At 38.4% G+C, this 24,842-nt stretch overlaps 2 protein-coding genes and 1 pseudogene across 30 annotated transcripts in view; 1 reads left to right on the top strand and 2 right to left on the bottom strand.

Moving 5' to 3' along the window:
• PPIP5K2 (diphosphoinositol pentakisphosphate kinase 2) overlaps positions 1-24,842 on the bottom strand; it is a 109,889-nt gene that overhangs the window by 63,573 nt on the left and 21,474 nt on the right. For 20 of the 22 annotated variants that reach the window (XR_015168356.1, XR_015168357.1, XR_015168354.1 and 17 more), the window contains exons 1-7: positions 22,385-22,644; positions 14,370-14,756; positions 11,254-11,449; positions 8,540-8,630; positions 7,359-7,444; positions 6,142-6,296; positions 3,258-3,359 (exon numbers count right to left, since the gene is read on the bottom strand). Coding sequence is in view for 15 of the 22 variants with exons in the window: in XM_086413314.1 (XP_086269440.1) it covers positions 3,258-3,359; positions 6,142-6,296; positions 7,359-7,444; positions 8,540-8,630; positions 11,254-11,449; positions 14,370-14,501 (762 nt within the window). In the remaining 7 variants the exon portion in view is untranslated. Of the gene's footprint in view, positions 1-3,257; positions 3,360-6,141; positions 6,297-7,358; positions 7,445-8,539; positions 8,631-11,253; positions 11,450-14,369; positions 14,757-22,384; positions 22,645-24,842 lie in introns of those variants that run through there. The other 2 variants (XM_086413298.1, XM_086413309.1) reach the window with 2 other exon arrangements.
• On the bottom strand, positions 4,361-5,393 carry LOC147370052 (Y-box-binding protein 1 pseudogene; annotated as a pseudogene).
• GIN1 (gypsy retrotransposon integrase 1) overlaps positions 22,659-24,842 on the top strand; it is a 29,890-nt gene continuing 27,706 nt past the window's right edge. For 5 of the 8 annotated variants that reach the window (XR_015168360.1, XM_086413317.1, XM_086413320.1 and 2 more), the window contains exon 1: positions 22,659-22,847. The gene's annotated coding sequence lies outside the window, so the exon portion shown is untranslated. The remainder of the gene's footprint in view (positions 22,848-24,842) is intronic. The other 3 variants (XM_086413322.1, XM_086413321.1, XM_086413319.1) reach the window with 1 other exon arrangement.

Below are 24,842 nucleotides of genomic sequence, written 5' to 3'. Positions count from 1 at the left end.
CGGTATTTTTTGACACATTGTTCTATTTCACGTGTGAAAATTCTCAACATTGGAAGAGGTTATAAGTAATTATACAGCAAAACTGGTAAAATGAGGTTCTGTTCTCTCTAAAAAATAATTATACTGAACATTATAAGGGAATACTAGAATGCATAATGCTGTGATCCTTCTCAAACTGTTTTAGTTTGACAAAAGGTATAAATGACTAAAAAAATTATAGAAGAAAGTAACTGCCAAAATAAAGATCTAAGCATGGAAGGAAGATTAATAAGGGCAACAAGAATTCAAGAGCAGACAAGAGAGGGAAAGGCACTCTAGGCAAAGGTAATAAACGCAAAGGGCAGAGGAACGAAACAGCATGCCATATTCAGGTGAGAGTACATTATTTGCTATGGTTTCTACTGTAAGAAATAAGGTTTGTAGTACAGAGGGCAGGCTATGAAGTACCTTGCATGCCAGCCTTAAAAGTCTGATTACTACCTTGTGGTCAATGAGGATCCACAAGAGAATTTTTAAGAGGAGGCTCATGATTCAGTTTACACCTAAGAAAAAACTCTCTATTAGACTCAGAGAAGCAAAAGGCAAGGGAAAAAGGGAAAGATACACTCAACTAAATGCAGAGTTCCACAGAATACAAAGCAAAGATGAGAAGGTCTTCTTAAATGAACAATGCAAAGAAACAGAGGGAAACAAGAGAATGGGAAAGATTGGAGATGTCTCGAATAAAACAGAGATATTAAGGGAACATTTCATGTAAGGATGGAAACATGAGAGGACAAAAAGCCTAAGAACCTAACAGAAGAAGAGATTAAGAAGAGGCAAGAATACACAGAACAATACAAAAAAGGTCTTAATGACCTGGATAACCATATGGTGTGGTCACTCACCTAGAGCCCAACATCCTGCAGTGTGAAGTCAAGTGAGCCTTTGGAAACATTATTACCAACAAAGCTAGTGGAGGTGATGGAATTCCAGCAGAGCTATTTAAAATCCTAAAAGATGATGCTGTTAAAGTGCTACACTCAGTATGTCAGCAAATTTGGAACACTCAGCAGTGGCCACAGGACTGAAAAAAGGTCAGTTTTCATTCCAATCCCAAAAAAGTGCAATGCCAAAGAATGACCAAACTATCATACAACTGCACTCATTTCACATGCGAGCATCAGTCGTGTCTGACTCTCTGAGACCCCAGGGACTATTCAGTCCATGGAATTCTCCAGGCCAGAGTACTGGAGTGGGTAGCCTTTCCCTTCTCCAGGGGACCTTCCCAACCCAGGGAACAAACCCAGGTTTCCCCCCACATTATAGGTGGATTCTTTACCAGCTGAGTGACAAGGGAAGCCAAAGAAAACTGGAATGGGTAGCCTATCCCTTCTCCAGTGGATCTTCCTGACTCAGGAATTGAATCTGGTCTCCTTCATTGCAGGTGTACTCTTTACCAACTGAGCTATCAGGGAAGTCCACATGGTAGCAAGGTAACACTCAAAAAGTATTGTCACCCTGCTTATTTAACTTATACGCACAGTACATCATTCAGAATGCTGGGCTGGATGAATCACAAGCTGGAATCAAGACTGCTGAGAGAAATTTCAACAACCTCAGATAAGCAGATAATAGCAGAAAGGAACTAAAGAGCCTCTTGATGAAAGTGAAAGAGGAAGAGTGAAACAGTTGGCTGAAAACTCAACATTCAAAAAACTAAAATCATGGCATCCAATCCCATCACTCTGTGGCAAATAAAAGGGGAAAAACGTGGAAACAGAGACAGACTTTATTTTCTTGGGCTCCAAAATCACTGTGGACAGTGACTGCAGCCATGAAATTAAAGATGCTTGCTCCTTGCAAAGAAAGCTATGACAAACCTAGACAGCGTATTAAAGAGCAAAGACATCAATTTGCCGACAAAGGTCCATGTAGTCAAAGCTATGGTTTTTCCAGGAGCCATGTATGGATGTGAGAGCTGGATCATAAAGGCAGCTGCACACTGAAGAACTGAGAGTCCCTAGATAGCAAGGAGATCAAACCAGTCCATCCTAAATGAAATCAGTACTGCATATTCATTTGAGGACTGATGCTGAAGCTGAACGGAGAAGGCAATGGCACCCCACTCCAGTACTCTTGTCTAGTAAATCCCATGGACAGAGGAGCCTGGTGGGCTGCAGTCCATGGGGTCGTGAAGAGTCGGGCACGACTGAGCGACTTCACTTTCACTTTTCACTTGCATGCATTGGAGAAGGAAATGACAACCCACTCCAGTGTTCTTGCCTGGAGAATCCCAGGGACAGAGGAGCCTGGTGGGCTGCTGTCTATGGGGTCGCACGGAGTGGGACACGACTGAAGCGACTTAGCAGCAGCAGCAGCAGCTGAAGCTGGAATGCCAATACTTTGGCCACCTGCTGCAAAGAACTGACTCATTAGAAAACACGCTGATGCTAGGAAAGACTGAAGGCAAGTGTAGAAGGAGGCAGCAGAATTTGAGATGGTTACATGGCATCACCAACTCAATGGACATGAATTTGAGCAAGTTCCAGGAAATGGTAAAGGACAGAGGAGCCTGGTGTGCTGCAGTCCATAGTGTCGCCAAGAGTTGGACACAACTTAGCGACTGTACGACAAGTTAGACACAGAGTCGCTAAAGGTAAAGCAATTAAGACCTTATTTGTCACCAACAGAAATCACACCTATTTTTTTGTAATCACATTACAGTTGTCAAAGCTGTCTAAACACTTTTTACACTGATTGATGCTTAGAAACTGTGGTGGTTATTAGACTCTAACCCACTATATTTTGGATTGATTTTTAAATATTTTGATTAACTTTATTTCAATAAAATTTGTCTCCACTGTAATCCTGTGTGGTTTATTCTAAGCACGGAGGAATATTATTCTATAAGAAGGCTCCATAGGCTTAGATTGCCAAAGACATTCATAATGTAAATAGATTAAGAATCTCTAGTTATAAAGAAAGAGAAACAAAATAGAGGTCAGAGATAGCCAACTAAATGGACTTCCCATATAGCTCAGCGGTAAAGTGTCTGCCTGCCATGCAGGAAATGGCAACCTACTCCAGTGTTCTTCCCTGGAAAATCCCACTGACAGAAATGCCTGGCAGGCTACAGTCCATGGAGTTGCAAAAGAGCCGGACATGACTTAACAACTAAACAACAACAACAACAGCAGCAGCTATTGTAAACTCTTTTTCTGACAGCACTGGTAAACTCAAAATACAAACTTAAAATGTACTTTAATCAATCCTACCTTAACATCAGTACCATCTGTAGGCATAAACTCTTCATATATATATGAGCCTGTTTTTCGTACATTGCTTTCTGGGGAGTAAACACTACTCCTACTGCCAATCTGAAAATAAAAGAAGTCTCTCAATGTAAAACCAAATTATTCTCCTCTTTATATTCTCTTTTACCATTTATTTCTATCATTGATATTCCAAAAATTGTTTTTAGTCTACAAATATTTAACAACACATTATGTAGTTGACACATTATTTCCTGCTATAACTTAAATAGCATAAAAATACAATGAACACTTAGAACAGTGTTTCTAAGATTCAACCATATTGCTGAAGGTAACTCTGCTTTGTCATTACTATAGAATTTTCCTCTGTATAAACATTCATTTGCCTATAATATATATCTAGGCTGTTTTCTAAGGTTTGGCTAGTAAAGCAATGTTGCTTCAAATGTTCTTCTAAACATCCCTGTGACAAGTATGCGCAGGAGTGTTCTGTGGCGTATACTCAAAGTGAGACCACTAGTGATAGAGTACGCTCACATTCAACTTACAAAATAATGCCAAAGCCTTTTAAAACCATTTTTAATTAATTAGAGTCTCTCCAGCAATGTGTAGGTGCGCCCACTTATCTATAATTATCTACAACTCGGTATTGTCAGACTTAATATTTGCCATCCTAATGGACGTAGAACACGTACCTCGGTGTGTTGCTGCTTTGCATTTCCATGACTGCTTATGAGTACATGTGCACTTTTTTTTTTTTAAGACCTTTATTAACAGGTGCTTGCAGTTTGACTTTTTTTTTTTTAAATCAAGCTGTAAACTTTTATTACAAATTAAAAATGAGGTTCTTAAAAATCTCAACTTGACCAGATATGAAACAATTTAAAAACCTTTAAAGGTGTATTGAGAAAAAACAGGCTTTTTTTTTTTTTAAACACGTTTGTCATTACCAGAAAGAGACGTCTTTAGTTAAAAATAATAAAAACCCCATGCTGCATAAATAATGCAGATAGTTCTAGTTATCTGGTCAACAGGCAAAAAGCAAGCACTTAAGGTCTTCAGCTCCAATCTTTTGTTCATTTCTTATTGCTGGAATTTCATGTTCATTTCTTCTTGTTGGATGACTAAACCGGATGATGGTAGAGATGGTAAACCGGCATTTACTCAGCCCCGCCCTGCTCAGCCTCGGGAGCGGACGAAATCTCCGCTGGTGGATCGGCTGCTTTTGTCTCTTTGCCGTCTTGTGGTTTAGGGTTTTCTGGGCGTCTGCGTTGGTAATTGAAGTTGCAGCGGTACCAACGTTGAGGTGGCTGCTGACCTTGGGTCTCATCTCCATGGTTTTCCTTTGCTTCATTGCTGTCCTCTCTGGGCCCCTATGGAATACGTGGTCTGTAGCCCCGATACATATTCTGTCTCACTGGTCTACCTTGTTCTCCTGCACCCTGGTTGTCAGCACCCTCCATCACTTCTCCCTGCACAGGAGGGCTGGAGTACTGTGGTCCACGCCCATAGGGTCTCCGCATGTAGTAAGGTGGGAACCTCTGCCTGCGGTAGGTAGGGCCGGCGCTGTTGGGCCTGGCCTTTGGGAGCGCTCTCTGATCCCTCATTTTTTTCCCCACTCTCACTATTCTGGTAATTCTGCTGGTAATTGAGTGGAGGACCCCTGCGACGTGGATAGCGTCTATAATGGTTACGGTCTGCTGCGTATTTACTGCCTTGAACTGGAACTCCACCAGGTCCTGTAACATTTGCTGCCTCCGCACCCTTTCCTCCTTCAATAACATCAAACTCCAGTCTCTCCAACTCCTACACTGCGAAGGTACTTCCTGGGGTTATTCTTCTTTATGGCAGTCTGGTGTACAAATACATCTTCCTTGGTGTCATTCCTGTTGATGAAACCATATCCGTTTCTTACATTGAACCATTTTACTGTTCCCAAAACCTTCGTTGCGATGACCTTCTTGTCCCCGCTGGCAGGCGCCGCCAATGTGAGGCCTCCCAGGCTGCCACTCCCTGCGCCGCTGCCCGTCCTGCTGGGCTTGGTGTCAGCAGCGCTGAGGGCCGGGGAGGCGCGGCGCGCGGGGGGGAGGCGGGGGGGGGGGGGGTCTCGGCTTCGCTGCTCATAGTTGCGGTGATGGTGACTTGGGCCGGCTGCGGCAGCTGCGGCTCCTCCCTGGGTGTGATGGTAACTAGGCCGGCGGTGGGGCAGCTCATGGCTCTCTAGGGTCCGCTCTCCGCTCCCGCTCGAACTCACATGTGCACTTTTAATACTGAGTGAGTGAGCGAGTGAGTGAAGTTTTGCGACCCCGTGGACTGTGGCCCCCCAGTCTCCTCCGTCCATGGGATTCTCCAGGCAAGAATACTGGAGTGGGTTGCCATCTCCTTCTCCAGGGTTTAATACCGCCATACTGCTAAGTTATATTTTAGAAGAAATATTGCGATAACAACGTCTGGGCTTATGCTCGTTTCCCAACTACCTCAATCTTTTTGATCTTGCTGATTCAAAAAGTAATTTAATGTCATTATCTTTTGGACTTGATTTACTTTTTTTATTATGGGTGCAATTTTGAGCATACTTTCATGTATTATTTTTTCTAGGAACTATTCATTTGTAGGCCATTTTTCTAAAAAAAATGCTGATCTTTACCTGAAATTCTCATATGATAGATTCATAAATGGAAGGCAGAAAGAAGATCTAGTAACTTTCTTGGTATTTTGTACGTAAATTTAATAACTAAAATGATGCCTTGTTTCTCTAATGATGACATTAATTTATCTCTCAATGATACATTCTTAAACATAGTTTTACTAAATACTTGATTACTTTTAGTAAAATTTATGCAACAATGTATAAAGAACAGTAGTCACTAGGCTAACAAAAGTTTACCTTTCGAAAAAGTCTTTGACTTCCACCACCAGCAGAGGTTGGATAATAAATGTAAACATTGTGATCTTCTGCACTGACTGGCTTTTCTACAAATGGCTTTTGGAAAACTTCCCCATTTACTTCTACATGATCTTCCCCTTCAATCAGATTGCATTCTATAAATCAAACATAATAGCAAGAAAAAAGTTACATACTGCTTAGTACCTAGATATAATATAACCACAATATTATTATTGAGGACTTGTTCTCTAGAACAGAGGTTACAGAGAAACCGAACTGTGGATGATGCACTGATTTGTGTGTGTGTGGCTGCGCCAGGTCTTCGGCCACACGCGGGCCTCCTCTCTCAGCTGGCTTCTCCTGTGGTGGAGCACGGCTCCGGGTGTGTGGGCTTCGGCAGCTGCAGTGTCTGGGCTCAGGAGTTGCGGCACACAGGCTTAGTCGCTCTGTGGCACGTGGAACCTTCCTGTACCCGGGATCAAGCCCTTGACTCCTGCGTTGGCAGGGAGATTATTTACCAATGGACTACCAGGGGAGTCCTTGATTTGATTTTAATTAAAAATATTTATGCAAATGTATACCAGCATTTATTATCTATGATGACATAAGGAACTATATTCTTCAAAAACCTAATGGACCTGCTATAATGCTGGTATCTGGGTTTTAATCAAAGTTGCTCTAATGTACAATATGGTCACTAAAACTCCCCCAAAATACTGTTATCAGAACATTCAATATTAAAACAAATAAGCATTTACCTTGCCCTTTTACACTATGTGTAACTTACATGCTATGCTGTAAATAAGCAGGAAAATGAAGCAAAAGGTACTTTAAAATATTAATATTTCAAAATTCTTACTCATTAGAAATTTAGTTGTGGCATACTAGCATGAAGTTTCTAACACTTAATTCAACTGTTATACACTCACTTACCCCAATCAATACAAATTTATTATGTAAAAATTCTTCCTTATGATTCTCATGTATCAAATACAGACCCAATAAATATATGATATACACCTCCTAGTTATAGTTAGCCTTCTAGCTCATAATGTCCCATTTTAATTGAAATTTAATTGCCTATTTGGATCATTGAAAAAAAATTGAATAGAATGCATAAGTTGTTTAAATTCTATTTAATTATAGAGGAGAGTGGCTCAGAAGTCTTTGGTAAGAGACTTTTAAAAGAGAGATTGTTTAAAATCTCTTACTCTTACCTTTAGGATTATTTGGGTCACGGTTCAAAATTGCATAACGAGGAAGCAAAATACCTTCAGCTTGAAGAATACTATACACTTCTCTCCTGAAGGAAAAAGAGAATACCCTTATTGTTTTGCTAATGTTTCATGATAAGTATATTACTGTACTATTCATAAAGTATATTACTACTTTTCTACCACTAAAAAAGTCATGTATATAGTCTTTCTTTATAAGTAAACAAATGTCATTTAAAATACTGAAGAAATGTATTCTAAGGAAATATTCAGTAATATTAGAATAAAAGTGTATGCACAAAACTTTCTGTGGCATATTAAAATACTAATTTTTAAAAGAGGGAATATAAATGTATAAAACAGAAACAGCTAATTAAAGTTGCTATATCACAGTGACAAAATATCACCTAAAGTATTAAAAATCTTATATTCAAAAAATATTTAATGACATGGAAAAATGTTTATGGTCTTTAAAGAGAACACTGATTCTAATTCTGTAAAATGTGAGTGCATGTATATATTGCTTTCTAAATTTCTGAAAAAATATGGTAGATACAGTGGCAGGGTTAAATTAAATGCCTTTCTTCATTTTCTAAATTTCTCAAAATGAATGGAGACACATATGCACTCCCACATAAATTTACATTTGTAATATATAGACATCTATTAATATGAAAACCTCGGAAAAATGTTATAAAATTTCAGATATTAATAATATTGCTAAGAAAGGAAAAAAAATAGAAAAAAACTATAAGACCTTATACTTTATATAGCATTTTCTTATATATAACCTCTTACTGTAATGCTAACACAGAATAAAATAGAATGCTAGTGAAATTATAAGGGTAGCCATTAATAGCATCAATTAAATGCAATATATGCATTTGTGTTTTACAATTTCTCTTAAATATCTATGCTTTTGATCTGTTAAATGAATTGCTAAGATACATAGGAACATATTTCTCAAAATGGTTCCACTTTACCATAGTTTCATCTATAAAACTGGATACAAATATTTATTACTAAGTATTATTTCAAAGATACCACAAATTTACATATATATATATATACACATATATATATATACACACACACACATAAAAGCACTGGTACCATGCCAGCTTAGGTAGATACTAAATAAATGTTGATTTCCCTCCCTTACTTCAGCCAACTTAACCACTCACCTATCTTGTATGAGATACTGCATATTCAAGTCATTGATTACAAATGGATTCCTGAGTTTGGCATAGGCAACTGCTTTGTCCAGTGGAAATCCTAAGAATACATATTATTAACATATTCTGTACAATCTCAAGATAAGTTGACATCTCTAACTTAATCAACTTTAATTTATGCCACATCCCATAAAAGACTAATTTCATTATGCATATACCTGTTTTTTATAAGACACAGAATAATAAACACATAAAACTTGATTTATCTTGTACTATTAAATAAATCTTATTTGTTCTTAATTTGATTGGTAAGGCACAGCAAGCCAGTAGTTATGTAACTCCATTTAGAGTACTGATATGTTTAGTTGATGCTTCAAAGTCAGCTGATAGAAGGTAAGACTACCTCATACACAAACAGAAATCTATACATAAATAACACAATTGCATTACAATCATCTGGTGGTCTTTTTTAAAAAGTTTATGTGACTCCTCACTAAAGATATTTTGATGCTATACACACAAATTAGCTGATAATTCAAAAACTGAGGCATCTTTAAAAACAGCAAAAGAAAAAATTAATTTATATTCAACAGACATGCTCTAAATATAAAATATATGAGAACATGCTTGCTGTTATTGATACTAGGTCAATGTTAACACACCAGAAATTAAGTTCTTAAAATTTCTAGACTTTGGTAAAATTACTAATTACAATGAAAAATCAAAAAGCAGATATAATAAGAGATTTTAAATTATTTTAATGGTTATATTTCACTTTCTGTATTGACACTAAAAGACTCCGATTCTATTCATCAACATGTATGATTAAGAATGGCAGGATATGAGAACTTAAAAGCATAAACTAGGGTTCAAATCCTAACTCTATCTTTCATTAGCTGTGTGACCTTGGGCAAGTTTATTTCACATCTCTAAGTCTCCAATTCCCAGCTGTAAAGGAATATTTTAACAGTCTTACCTAGAAAGGTCTTTGGGAAATCAAATAAAATAGTCCATATCAAACATTTATTACAGTATCTGGCATAATAAATATTCAATAAATGTTAACTTATTATTCCCTAAGTAACAATATTTTAATATACATCTTTTCTAAGGAAAAGGGTAACAGTCAGCAGGCACACATGGTATTTAACTATAGTGTGCTGCAGTGTATCTGTGAAGACACGATTTTGTAGCATTATCAGAATAGTTGAGAGAGGAAGTGTTAAACCTGAAGTTAAAAAAAAACAAAACTATGGTTAGTTAAAAAAAAATTTATTTCTAAATTAACATTTAAATACTCTATACCAAGAATCACTTGGCCACAAATCACAGACCCTTCCAGTATTATGACTAAGAATTCATCACTTAATGTAAAGATATCACAATGTCTATGGTTTGAAGCCTTCTAACAGAATTCAGGAAATAAGAAAACCCTATATAGTCATTACCCTGCTTTTGCTGCTGTTAGAGAGACAGCATACGGGATATGACCTTAGGTAGCAGCTAGATTTTATAAGCAAATAACTAATTTTTACTTAATAAATATGAAGAACCATGTGATAGTAAGAGAAGAACACCTTACCCTCCAGGTTAAGCAAACTTTTAAGATTCTCTGAAATGAGTACCTTCAGTCTGAAAAGAAGACCAGGGCTTTGGCTTCTACATGAAATAATGAAAATCGATATATATCTCCTCTACGGGAATACAGTTTTAACCTGCTGCATCCCCTTATTGCTAAAGGCAATGCTTTTTAAACACCTAATTACAGTGAAACTTTAACACAACTGGAGGTCACATAGTTTGGTAACAAAAATGATTTAATGTGAATACATTTATTATATGAGTGCATATATTTTAGAGTTCTAAGTGAAAACTCAGATTCTTCGGTTATAAATTTTCAGATATACACTTAATAACTTTTGATTAGTGCACTTTGTCTGACTCTGTGACTGATGGACTGTAGCCCACCAGGCTCCTCTGTCCATGGGATTCTCCAGGCCAGAGTACTAGAGTGGGTTGCCATTCCCTTCTCCAGGAGATCTTCCCAACCCAGGGATCGAACCCAGGTCTCTGGCATTGCAGGCGGATTATTTACCATCAGAGCCACCAGGGAAGCCCAAACTATGAAGTAATACTTAAGCTTAATTGCTATTTCAGTGTGATTTATAAAAAACAGCAAACAAAATAAAAATTCAAATATTATGTTCTTAAGAGATAAAGTATGAATAAGTATAGGAGAAATGATAGATCATTTTCTGTATGGTAAAACATATTGGTTTATAATACTCAAAAATCAGTAATTTATTCCAAGAAACTTAAGAGTTGCAAACAAAGATATACATACAAAAGTTCATCACAACCCTATTTTTAATAGTAAAAACTGAAAAACCATCTTACTTTTAGGACATTGGTTAAGCATAATATATTACATCCACAGGATGATACATGATCATACCATGAAAAACTAGCTTTTTTGACGAATGAGATAAAAGGAGAAACCTGCTTGATGTAATTAGGTTAAAAATTAAATATACAATTACAAATACATTATAACATTAAATGTGTTTTTAAAAAATAAACACAGAAAAAAGACTGGAAATATATCAAAATGTTAATATCACTTATCTGTGAGACTAGGTGAGTTTAATTTTATTTTTCTATTTTATCTATTAGTTTTATAGTCAGAGAGAATGAAGAGGTTTCCCTCCCTGTTTTTTTAATACCTTTAGAATGAAAAGAAATAAGACAATCACACAAAGGCCAGTTTTCCACTGGTTCATTCAAAATAACATCCTCTTCAAATACTACTACTGTGATATATTTAAATAAGGAGATCCGTTCGAGAATTTCCTTCATTGGTTTGGATTTGGATTTCTTTGCCATGGAACATATTCCAACCACAATCTGCCTTTCCGGAGGCTAAAACAAAAAGAAAACAAAAATAAGGTTGACTTGATAACATCTCCAAAGTACAGCTATTTTAAATCTCTCTCATCAGTAGATAAAGCATGCAATGAATCAATAGAAGTGACAAATTAACCAAACGGACCTTTTTCAAGATTATATTGTTGTTACAAAAAAATAGGTTTATACAAAGGTCTGGAAAATTTTTTTTTGAGTTTCAGAACACCACTACAATTTTCATTTAGTTTTCAAACTTAAATACTTTTTTAAGTGGCTCAGGCATTTATTTGCCTTCTTCACACCAAAACAGAGCAAGGCCTAAAATAAAAAGGACAATGGGAGAGAGATAAAGAACTTTCTTCCCTAAAATAAGAAGTTCTCATTACAAAGCTATGCAGTGTTAAACTACTTTTGTAGATTGAATGTATGTTGATCACCAATAAAAACTTAAAAGGAAATTCTAGAGAAAGCCACACTGCTAAACAGAGGTGTCTATGCTCTTGACACCCAAATCTTCATACTCAACATAACTAGTTTACAGGGTTGCTCATCTCAAGCACCCTTGCGACAGCTCAAATGCCATGATTCAGCCTGAAATTTAAAATGCAGAATACAGAAGCAACTTATGAGGTTCTATAATTATTCAAGATTCATCCTAAGGTCTTTGCTTTGCATTCTATTTCAGGTCTTCTCTCTTCTGTATTTCATATGACATTATAATCTGGGCTCGAAAGTATTTCACTAGACTTTCTTATTATAAATCTAAAAGTAACACTGGATAACACATGAATTGTTCTTCATGCTTAGCACTGTTTGTTTATTGCCTCCTCTCACTCATGAAATTTAGAGTTCAAAATTGGTACTGGATTTGATGTTACCAAAGATTGTAAATCCTAACCTCCCTAGGATCTGCTTTCACTCTCTGATCATTCACTTTTATGTTCTTCTTCAATTCTTTCCTGATCAAAAGCCTTGACACATCGCATTATGATGTCCCTAATGTAGACTTCCCCAGTCAACAAGAGTACTCAACCTAACATCTTTGATATCTTAAAAACAGAACAATCCAGAACATATCATTTCCTCAACCTACTGGTCAAATGAACCAAATCAAGCTCCTCAGAAGTAACAACTATGCACCACCAATGTGAACTCAGTTTAATTAATACCAGTCTTCCAAGAACTATGCTAAACACTGAAGAGTTACATATATAGGAACTACCTGTCTTCAAGCGCTTTGAATCTAACAGGGAACACAGTAATACAGTTCATGATGATAATAGAAGTATAGACGTCAAAGTATAGAAGTAGTACTGATGAAGAAACATTCAAGTTCCTCACAGGAAAAAGAGCCAAGGAGAGGGAAAAGAACAAACAACATGAAATCTGAGGTTTTGAAGAATAAAAAATCATTCACAAGGTATCCAAAAAGGAGAGACATTTCATAGAGGTCAAGGAGTACTTAAAATAGTAGAGAGGCACAGGACAAGATGGAGTATGTGGGAAATAATCTGATATTGCCAAAACATAAAAGGCAGAAGAGAAGACAGACAAGTGCAGTTCTAGACATAGGAGAAATAAAAGTCCTTATATGGAAGAAGACGCGACATGATTTACCAGTGCTATTCTCAATGTGCTCAGAAGAACTCTAACAAAGAGGTAAGCGTAGCAGAGGCAGAATCAATAGTACTTTCCAGTCTAAGTCAGTCAGAGAAGCTCTCCTTTTATGTTACTGGACTTCAACATGAGACTTTAGATGAAGAAGTTTTAGCTGATATGAAGTTTGAAAATCATCGCTTTTTTCCTAGGGGTGAGATGTGGGGTGGGATAGATTTTAAACGGGTGACAGCCTGATTTTGCATTTCAAATATGTGTAACTGCACCGTGAAAGCTGTTACTAAATAACTATGACAATATTTGAAGTCATCTAATAACTATTTTTAGTACATTTTTACTACTTAAATCAAGTATAACACATTTTTGTTTTAAAATGAAATTCTCTTTTCAATTGGGAATATAAGAAAAACATATTTTAAGTTTGTATTTTAAATCAGTTCTATACATGTCAAGAGACAAAAATGATGAGCAATAAAAATGTTGAGCTAACTATAGCAAAATAAACATAATAAATGTTTAAGATTTGGTATGGTTTATACACATACAAACTCCCATAGATTCTTGAGGTAGTTTCTCCTAGCTACACAGTTTAGACTTCTGAATAGTTAATAGGGATATCTTCAGGTTAATAAGCACCACTTGTGTTGACAACATGGCAAACTTAATGAACTGGGTTAAGCTGTCTTCTTTAGGACCTTTATTCTTGATATATTTGTTATGTACTTCTGCTGCTCCTGCTAAGTCATGTCAGTCGTGTCCGACTCTGTGCGACCCCATAGAAGGCAGCCCACCAGGCTCCCCCGTCCCTGGGATTCTCCAGGCAAGAACACTGGAGTGGGTTGCCATTTCCTTCTCCAATGCATGAAAGTGAAAAGTGAAAGTGAAGTTGCTCAGTCGTGTCCAACTCTTAGCAACCCCATGGACTGCAGCCCACCAGGCTCCTCCGTCCATAGGATTTTCCAGGCAAGAGTACGGGAGTGGGGTGCCATTGCCTTCTCCGGAACTCTTTTCACTTATGGCCCTGATTACTCTTTGTCCTTGTCACTTTTTCTCCCCAGCCCTGTGTTATACAAGGCATACCACTGAAAGATACTAAAATAGTCATTATGAAACAACTTAGAAATGTGACCTCTAATTGTCTTCCTGAAGCACTATAGAGTCAATAGTGTTACTAATGAAACACAGTACGTTTTTTCAGTTTAAAAATTTCCAAATTCAATGTTGGAAAAAAAAAAGTCTTCCCTGTTTAAGACAATGATATCAATTCCCCTTCACAGTGATCAGTAAAAAGCTTATTGGTCTTCAAGCAAACACTTACAGACTCATCTTCCTCCTCCTCATCTTCATCTGCATGGTGGAAGAAGTGTCGATAATTTCCAGCGTTTATTTCTGTATCTTCAGGTCCAACAAAGAATCTGGGGGCTTCACTCATTTTTATTTCATTTGACATAAATATAATTTAAACGTGCTATGCTAAAACTGTTCCTAAATACACAGTACCTGAAAAAAGCATTCTCTCTATACTAACTGACACATGGGTCTGTTGCAGCTTGTTTCTGCTTATACAATCACTTGAACGTGTGATGACAGTTAGTTGGCAAGTGTTCATTTGTTCTCAGATATCATTACTTCATTGTTGATGCAATTTAAAAGACAAAGATAGTGAGGCTACTTCTTCAGTGAGTTGATATGGCAATCCTTTTACCTAAAAGGCAATGAAAAAATTAATTTTGGAGACTGTACTTCAAAAATACTCAAGTAAAAATAACTTTGACATTTGTAAAATCATTACCAATAACTTGATTTACAAATGAAAAGATACTTTCTCTCATAAATTTGAGAAATTTATACTCTCATCTTCAATATACATACTGAATATTTGACAAAGATGATACAAGATAACAAGATTAAAAAAAAGACTACACTAAATTCCTCAAGTCTAAAAATGCCTAATGAATTAAGAGAAAATTACTCAAATTATAACAAAATCATAAAAAGACAAATCCCTCTGGACACAGTGTAGTAATATCTGAAGAGCATGGCAAAAAACAGATGAAATATAATGCAGGCTTAAAAACGACTGACAACTATATAACAATCTAAAATTACATTAAATAAATTTCTAAAAGGCTTCAATTTGTAAAAGTTCAATCTGCAAACAGGTTTTTTGGGAACCATAACCATTCTGCATTTTGGTCTCATATATAAATCAACAAAACAATATAAGAACGAAAACAAGATTTCATTATAACAGCAGCTCTTAAACTTTTAGCGCCAAAAACTCTTTTGCAATACTGTATAATAACTATAAATGAAATACAACCTTTAAAAATTGTGAATCACTGTATTGTATACTTGGGTGGACTCAGGGAGTTGGTAATGGACAGGGAGGCCTGGAGTGCTGCAGTTCATGGGGTCGAAAAGAGTCGGACACGACTGAGTGACTGAACTGAACTGAACTTACATAATTGTTGGTTAATCACTAAGTCATGTCCAACTCTTCTGCAATCCCATTGACTGTAATCCACCATATTCCTCTGTCCATGGGATTTCCCAGGGAAGGATACTGGAGTGGGTTGTCATTTCCTTCTCCATAGAATCTTCCCACACAGGGATCAAGCCTCCGTCTCCTGCACTGGATTCTTTACCACTGAGTCAAAGGGGAAGACCTAACTTACATATTATGTCAACTATACCTCAATTTATAAAAGTTTAAAGTAAAAAATAAAGCCTAAAAAGATAAAGATCTTTGGCAAATCTACTAAAATCTATGAATCTTCTCAGAAAAAAATGCACATGTACACTAAATTCTGCAAGCAACTGCATGTGATTGACAGAACATCCAAACTTTTCCACAAGAACTGATGCCCATGAACATCAGTTTAAGAACTATCATAACAGTGATATAACCACAAAATATTCCTTAGCAAAGCTGTTTACATGTACTCGGTTCCTTGGTTATGTTAAAACTAAAAACTACCAAGATGAAATTACTGGATTAAATATTCTTAAGAGTTGAATGATAAGCTAGCTAGAATTGCAAACCATAATGCCAAAAGTCCTATTCCTAAAGGTCTAATTCCAGTTTAATTGGTGATTCCCTATGAAACATTAAAACTAGTTTACCTAGCCAGATTTGCCTTTATCCACCTTTAAAACTGTAACTACATTGTTATGAAATTTTAAAGTTTGTGATTAAAGAATAAAAGCTGAAATAATTCACTGTATATATCAGTGCTTTTTATTCCTATTTCCCTTGCACTGTTTCATGTATAAAAGATGTGTGCTGAAAACAAACAAAAGAAAGTTTCCAACTGTAAAACTTGGAGGTAAGTTGATCTCAGTTTTCTTTTCTATCAAAAGGCAAACATTTTTGGTTTCTTTTTACTTTTTTACTCCTCCTATCCATCTAAAACTAGTCTAATATTTACTAACAGAAAGGGCATGCATTTTAGAGTCAAGATATACCTATTTAAATCTTTCATTAAATGACAAACAGATTATGCTAGTTTCTCTAAGTCAGTTTCTTCATCTATAAAAAAAGGGAGTATCATAAAACCCTGTACTTTTGTGAACAGTAAGTAAATGTTTGGTATAGACTAAGCACTCAAACTTTTGCTTCCACAGGCACTCTACAAACTACGCTCCTTACTAACATAACATGAAAACCGAACAGAATGAATATTGCCCATTATTTATGGATGTAAATCTATTCAACAAATAACTTTTAACCTATTGTAGAGAAGGTACAGTATTAGATGTGGCAATACAAAGTAAACATGAACCTTTTTCTTAAGGAGCTTAAGGTCTAGAAGGAAGACAGCCAAGTAGATTAACATTTTCTGTTTTAATGTGGTAAGTGCACCAACAAAGCTGGACAATAGAAATATGCAATAAGGTCTCTATTCACCTGAGGAGGCAACAAAGAGAGCTTTTTATCAGTACATATAAAAGCATGTTCACTTATATATACATACATGTATGCAAGTATGTATATGCTGCTGCTGCTGTGTCGCTTTAGTCGTGTCCGACTCTGTGCGACCCCATAGACGGCAGCCCACCAGGCTCCCCCGTCCCTGGGATTCTCCAGGCAAGAACACTGGAGTGGGTTACCATTTCCTTCTCCAATGCATGAAAGTGAAAAGTGAAAGTGAAGTCGCTCAGTCGTGTCCGACTCTAGCGACCCCTTGGACTGCAGCCTACCAGGCTCCTCCATCCATGGGATTTTCCAGACAAAAGTACTGAAGTGGGGTGCCATTGCCTCCTCCGAGTATGTATATATGTACACACTTTATGGCATTACTTTAAAATTGTACTTTTTTCCTAATTTAGCTACTCTAATGAAGCAATAAAAATCCTGTTCTACAGGCAGAGTTGAAAATTAATTTTCAAAATTAATTAGTGTCCATCATGAAAAGTCTAGAGTACATAAAAATGAAATTTTAGAGATCAATAATACCATGACCCAGTGGCGGAACTACTAAATGTAGTTTTTAGTTATGGAATTACTGGGTTGTATTTACTACTAGTCCCTTTACAATATATTTTCCCAAATGTTTGAGCTACTTTATACATGTATTATGTGTGAGTAGAAATATGCTTTTGGAGAAAAATGTGTATCCTGTACATTTCTTCCAAGAGTATTAATTAATGATTTATTTGTCCCCTTCTCTTCGCTTAAATTGTCTTCAACACTGCTTCAAGTATATAAATGTATGTCCCCCATCTTATTATGAGTTTAGGTCTGAATGTCTCATTCACTCATTTGGAGAGAGACAACACACAAATCAACAAATAAATGTATGTTAGGAAGACCTCAGTAATATTTGAATAGAAATCTGAATTAAATGAGGAAACCAGTCATGGAGTTATATGATAAGAGCATTCCAGGTAAGAAACAAACTATAAAGGTCCTAAAACAGATAAATACTTGGCGTATTTCCCATGACCAAGGAAAAGTAAGGAGACCATTGCAGCTGGAGCAGAGCAAGAAAATAAAGAAAAAATGGCAGGAAATACAGTTGGAAAAGTAACTAGGATGCATACAGAGGACTGAGAAACCACAGTGACAGTTTTCAATTTTATTAAATGTGACTGGATTTAAGAGAATGGGAGAAGTAGAGGCAAGATATACTGACAATTCTTTAGAAGGGCTTTGCTATAAAGGTAGGCAAAGGCCTTCTTTTTTGTTTCTCTTTTGATATCTGAACGATACTTACAAATACCAGAAATGGACTGAACAGGCTAGTGGTTAAAAGTGTGGATTCTGGAGCCAAAAAGACTTGATGGTGAATCTTAATTCCAGCAGCTGTGTGACCGTGAGCAAGTTAATTAACCTCTCAGAGCCTCAGTAAATTGTACCTATCTTTCAAGTCGTTTGACAGATTAAGTTATATTTTAAAAGGTTTTATATCCCACTGCTCAGGCAATATTCCATACCAATTTTATCCAAACATTTGGGAGAAGGGCCCAGGCACTTTTATGGCTCCTCAGATTCTAATGTGCAGCTGACTTTGAGAACCAGTGTACAACTCAAAAAAAGAAGGGGGAGTGTAGGACAATGGAAGCACACAGTAAGCAAAACATGTGTTTGCGCCGTATGAGAGCATGCTATTATTATAGGAAATCTGATGATCTGCTAAAAACAGAAGTGATGAAGAAGAGCCTTGTCTTCTTGATGCTTGGCACATCAAACATCAAGTACCTAACAAACCTTTCCTTAACAATTGCCAAGATTTTTTCTCTGAATCATTCACTTTGACCTTTGGTCACCTGCAACCTTGGCATTATTTAACTGTTTCGGTTACGTATATCCCATGATAAGCTTCAAGAGAATGAGCATTTATTCAACATTGCTATCTGGTAAGTAATATGTTAACCCAGAGCCTCCCAAGACATAGCCTCATCATGAATCAATACTTCAAGCATATGCCCAAAAAATTGCCTCAGCATTTTTGGCACCTGGAACCCCCTGGCCAGTTGCCTCCAACACTGCTCTCTCAGTTTTTCCTGGAAACATTGCACAAACACTATCATTTTCTATGCATGCTCTAACAAGAAAGAAAGTTTGGAAGCAGTTATGACTTTGTGATTTAGCAACTATTCTCAGCAATCCTAGGATTAGAGATATTTTCCTCATTTGATAAATGCTTGCAGTACATAAATGTCCATCATTATAAATGAGGTTCACATGAAGCATAGAAAGTTCAAGAAATTCAACTGTAATCACACAATCAATAAGAGTTGTAAAAACAAATCAAATCCAGGTCCAAAGACCGTCATAAACACTTTAGGGGAAAATCAGGACTCCATAGTCCTTATCACAGCATTACACATACTTAATAAATACTTAGAAAACTAAAAGTATGAAATAAATCTATTTTTTGTTCCCCCTACCCAGTGGAAGGTAAAATGAAGCACAAGATGAGATCGCATGGACATGACAGGAGATCCAAGACATTCTAAATGAATTGCTATTTCACCTGAATCCCTGATAAACCAAATATAGCATATGCATTTACGCATTATAGAGTATTTCAATCAACCTACATCCTCTGTCATAAATCCCAAAACATGTAACTGTTTGACTTTAAAGACATTATATTATACAAATATCAGAGTTGAGCCTTTCCCATTTTTAAGATTCTTTCTATAGCAATAGTCCCATAAAGGACTGGCTACATCAGAATTACCTGGGAATATCTGTAAAAACCACAGTTACTAGATCTACCACAAATCTTCTGCAGAAGCATTTCTTAACCAGATAACCTATATTTTAGCAAATCAATGTACAGCCAGATTTGGTAATCTGTTTATTTTGTGCAAAACACAAATACCTCTTAAGGCTGACTTCTAAATTTGAAATTAGTACGTGCTACTGAAGTATCCACACTCAAAAGCATTGGTTCTCAAACTCTATATTGCGTTGCAATCACTTGGAGGGCTTGGTAAACCACTAAACTAAGAGCCTGGAAGTCACACCCCTGCTGCTGCTGCTGCTGCTAAGTCGCTTCATCGTGTCGGACTCTGTGCGACCCCATAGACGGCAGCTCACCAGGCTTCCCTGTCCCTGGGATTCTCAAGGCAAGAACACTAGAATGGGTTGCCATTTCCTTCTCCAATGCATAAGAGTGAAAAGTGAAAGTGAAGTCGCTCAGTCGTGTCCGACTCTCAGCGACCCCATGGACTGTAGCCCACCAGGCTCCTCCATCCATGGGATTTTCCAGGCAAGAGTACTGGAGTGGGGTGCCACTGCCTTTTCTGAGTCACACCCCTGCCAACCCTCAAATACACATCAGCACCCTCTCCCATCCTTTATGCTCCATAGCATTCTGGATCTATGTTAATGTTTACACTAGAGTTATGATTTTCTTCCCCAGCTTTTTGTGAAAATTTTCAAATATTCAGAGAAATTGAAAGAACAGCTTACTATAAACTCCTATATACCCACCACTGGACTCAACAACGGCTCTACCATCTAAGCTGTTGACATCAACACATGTCACCTCTAAATACTTTAGTATGCATCTCCTAAAAGCAAGGGCATGCTCTTCAGTTCACTTCAGTCGCTCAATCGTGTCCGACTCTTTGCGACTCCATGAATCGCAGCACGCCAGACCTCCCTGTCCATCACCAACTCCCGGAGTTCACTCAGACTCACGTCCATCGAGTCAGTGATGCCATCCAGCCATCTCATCCCCTGTCGTCCCCTTCTTCTCCTGCCCCCAATCCCTCCCAGCATCAGAGTCTTTTCCAATGAGTCAACTCTTCGCATGAGGTGGCCAAAGTACTGCAGTTTCAGCTTTAGCATCATTCCTTCCAAAGAAATCATTACATAACCACAATATCATTTCCACGTAAGAAAATCAATGGTTCTACCGCACTGTTCAAATGTAGTTGAATGGATGCTTTTAAAGAACAAAGATGTCATCTATATAGTCCCAGTACTTTTACATAGCATTTATTTGTGTGAAATTAATGTTCCACCAATAAATAAGTGTTCCACCAATTGCTAAATTTAACACCCTCACAACAACTACCCTGCAAGTCAGGAGTTTAAAACTTAAACAGCAAGCTTTGATTTGATACAATCTGCACCTTCTGCCCAACCATTTAATCACTTGCTTTAAACAAGGCCAAGTAAATTATTTTGGCTTCTGAATTATTTAATTCTGCCTCAGAATAGTAAAGCTCCATGAAAACAGCTTGTGTCGGTCGTCAGACACAAATAGAAATCTCAAATATTTTTCTTAGCAATACTTTCAGCTACTGAGAACATTAGTGAAGAAACTGGAAGCCACGACGCATACTGGTAGGACAAAGGTAATGTAATAGTTAAAAAAAATTCAGATTGTTGAAGTCTGAAAAGCCGGCTTTTCAATACAGGTTCGAACGTTTACTAGCAGCAAAAATTTACTAGGGCAAGTTAAGTGAGGCTTAGAGATGAGCCTTAGTTCCTACCTCTGTCAAATGAGAATAACAGTCTAATTCACCTCATGGAATCGTTCAGAGAAGTTCACAAGAAAAGACGTAAAGCACTTGGGACACTCAAGAACTCAGTGAATTGCAGCTATCTTTTTTTAATTGGCTTGAAACCAAACCTTTATTTTTCACGCGGAATTTTCAGCAGCGAAGCAAAACCCTGTCCCACTGCAGAGCTAAGGTCAGCAGGGAGGCTTCCTACTTGCACAGCTAAGCTTCCCCGCACGCGGACGCCGAGGCTGCGTTCTGCACGGACTGCAAAGGTCGCAGGCGCCAGGAAGCCGCGCAGAACCTGGTCCGGGGTCCCCAGCCTCCGCCCCTTCTCCCTCGGAAGCGCGCGGGGTCGCCACCCTCTCCCAACCGGTTCGGCGCGACAGGGACCCGCAGCCTCCTCTGCGGAGGAGGACGGGGCTTTGGTCTCCTCAAGCGGGGTGGAGGGAGGAGGCGAGGGGCAGAGGGACGAAGACTGAAGAGGGAAAGGGAAAACAGCCGTTCTCCACCTCCCCTCCCCATACTCGAGATTGCCGACTCTGGTGGAACGAAACCGCCAGACCCTCGCTAGTGCCCTTCGAGCTAAGGTGAGACCTCCGTTATCTCAAAAGCCCAGAAGAGGGAAGGAATGGAGGAGGAGGAAGTCGCGGAGGAAAAATGAAGACGCCGAAGGATCCCTTCCAGGCTGTGACGGCCACTCCTCCACACCCGGGCCGCCTTTCTCTCTGGCCACACGCCCCGCGGAGGAGCGGCAGCCAGAGCTTTTAAACAGCTGCCCTGCGGCGGCCGCAAACCTCTGGGGACTAGGCTCCGCATCTCGATTCTCCTCAGTTCTCGCCCCGCCCCCCCTGCTCCCCGCACCTGCCACGGCTGCGGTCATCACGCGAACTGCAGATGTCCGAGTCCATTCAGGGGCTCCATGCCCCCCTTTAATCCCGGGGGAGCGGGGGTTGGGGGGCGGTCAGGATTGAGGCGCCCGTCAAAGAAGACTCCAGCTGCTAGCGGGAACGTGGGTCTCCTCTCCTCAGCAGCAGCTGAATGGCCCACAAAGAGGTACCGAAGGTACTACCGCACTTCGCGAAGCCCGGTCACGCCTCTTCCCCTCCCTCTCCGGGTCTCACACAGAAACCTCCCCGGGCGGAACGATTTCCGGCAAGAGCCAAACGATCCGCGCCTAACCTTTTCTGACCGCGTCTCCGAGACACCCGCCCCCCCGGCAGAAACACGCCCTTTGTAAACCACCACGCGGATAGTTCCGCTTCCGGCAGCACCACAAAAGTCGCGAGAGGAAGCTTAAATCTTGACGGTAGCCTTTTGGACCACGGTGAGTGGTCGTCTTAGTGTGCTCTCACAGCTGCTGATCGTTTTAAAATGAGGCGAGACCTGACTAATTTCAAAGCCGGGAGAGGCGACCAGTTTAAAGAAGGGTTTAATTGGCTTTATGGAGATTGCGCAGGCGCCCTTGGGGCGGGAGGCCCTGTTTGGGGCGTTACGCTGCCGCCGCCCGCCGAGCGGCCAAGGGGCGAGTTCCGTTGTCGGGCTGAGGGAGGCGCCTACCCTAGATAAAATTATTGGAGGAATTAAGTAATAAGTATTAACAGGAGTATTCACTGGTTTCATTTAATGTTTTACCAGGGACAAAGTGTAAAAAAAATATATATATATAACCAGATTGAACCCTGAGTTTTACTTAACGGGTCATTTTCTTGCTTACGCTAAATTTAGGTGGACCTTGCCCCAGAGTTAGTTAACAAGTAACCAGAACGCTCTGGGAATGCACAAAGTGGCATCTGAAACTGGGAGCAAACTCGGAAGTTGAGTGTGGCATTTGGCTGAAAGGAAAGGATTCTCTTCCCCCCAGCCCCCCTTATCCTGGTTGTCGTTTCAGCAGATATTTCCCGGTTTTGCCGCAGATCAAAAATCTGCGGGGAGAGCAATGCGAGCTAACAGGAGAATCTTGTCCTTTTGTTTTAAAAGAAAACTACACCTCTGTGGGTTTTCTTTTAAATTACTGTGTCTGAACCAAAATGGGAAAATAGTTTTTAAAAAATTTCATTTCTCACACGTGGCTTCATTTGCATACGGAGATGAAGGCGTTTTTAAGTGAAATTTGCACGCTGAAGCGAAGCAGATTATAGGGAAGTGTCTTGTGTAATTGGATTTCCCAGTCGTTTTCGTTACATAAAATTGTGGTCTTCCGATTTTTCAGAGATTAAAATAGAGTAATGCAGGAATAAAATTAATGATCCCAAGTAAAATGCTCATTGAAATATTACAGATTTTAAGTTTTAAAGTTGAAACTCGTGCATATTATAACCTTTTAGAGGCTTAAATTAGGTGGTCCTGATGGGTTTTGCCCTAGGTGAAACACAGTTAAATCCTAATTTTATTTAAAGTGGTACTTAACTGCCTGTGTTGCCCACAAGATAAAATTATTAAAGGAATTAAGTAATAAGTATTTGCACTTAACAGAAGTATTCACTGGTTTCATTTAATGTTTTACCAGGGACAAAGTGTAAAAAATAATCAGATTTGACCCTGACAGTTCATCAATTAGGAATTGTAATCAGACAGCTTTATTGCCTTTTCTTACTCCTAGGTATTTCAACACACAAGCAATTATTTGTCAAAGAATTCTTGAAAATATGAGCATATCCAAAAAAAAAGGTGTAATGTAATCTTCATCTTTATAACTCAAGCCACCTAATTCTCCCTTGTAAACGATTTCTTTCCTTAATAATATTTGCAAACAGACATTTTGTTTATATTTGTTCTGAGTATTACAGCTTAAAGCCATTTTCTCAAATTAACTGCTGGGATGGTTTCTAGGGACCAAGTAGTGAATGTACTTTCGAGAAGGGAAAAATTATTAGTTCTTTTAAGTTTCATCAATAAGTAAATAGCAAACATGCGCAGGAAACTTTTAGCCTTCCTCTTGGACTTCCTTGGTGACTCAGACAGTAAAGAATCTACCTGCAATGCAGGAGACCCGGGTTCCATTTCTGGTTGGGAAGAACTGGAGAAGGGACTAGCTACCCACTCCAGCATTCTGCTGGGAGAATCCCGTGGACAGAGGACACTGGTGGGCTACAGCCCATGGCGTTGCAAAGAGGCGGACAGGACTGAGTGACGAACACTGCCACTCAGAAGGCTCTACTTTTTGTGAACTAATTTTTCTTTCTTATGCATTTCTGTTTCTTCTTGTCGTCTGTCTTTACGGACAGAACAGTATTAAATATTATGGATGATAAATACTTAAACATTTTAACAGTAATTATATATTGCTGTACCATATGCAAAGAGCATTTCAAATCCATTA

Source organism: Bos grunniens, chromosome 7, assembly GCF_055505025.1.
Source record: "Bos grunniens cultivar Pamir isolate PY7600 chromosome 7, Bosgru_T2T1.0, whole genome shotgun sequence".
NCBI classification, from domain to species: domain Eukaryota; kingdom Metazoa; phylum Chordata; class Mammalia; order Artiodactyla; family Bovidae; genus Bos; species Bos grunniens.
Note: the sequence above shows the minus strand (reverse complement) of the source record. Positions and strands in the feature narration are given on the sequence as shown.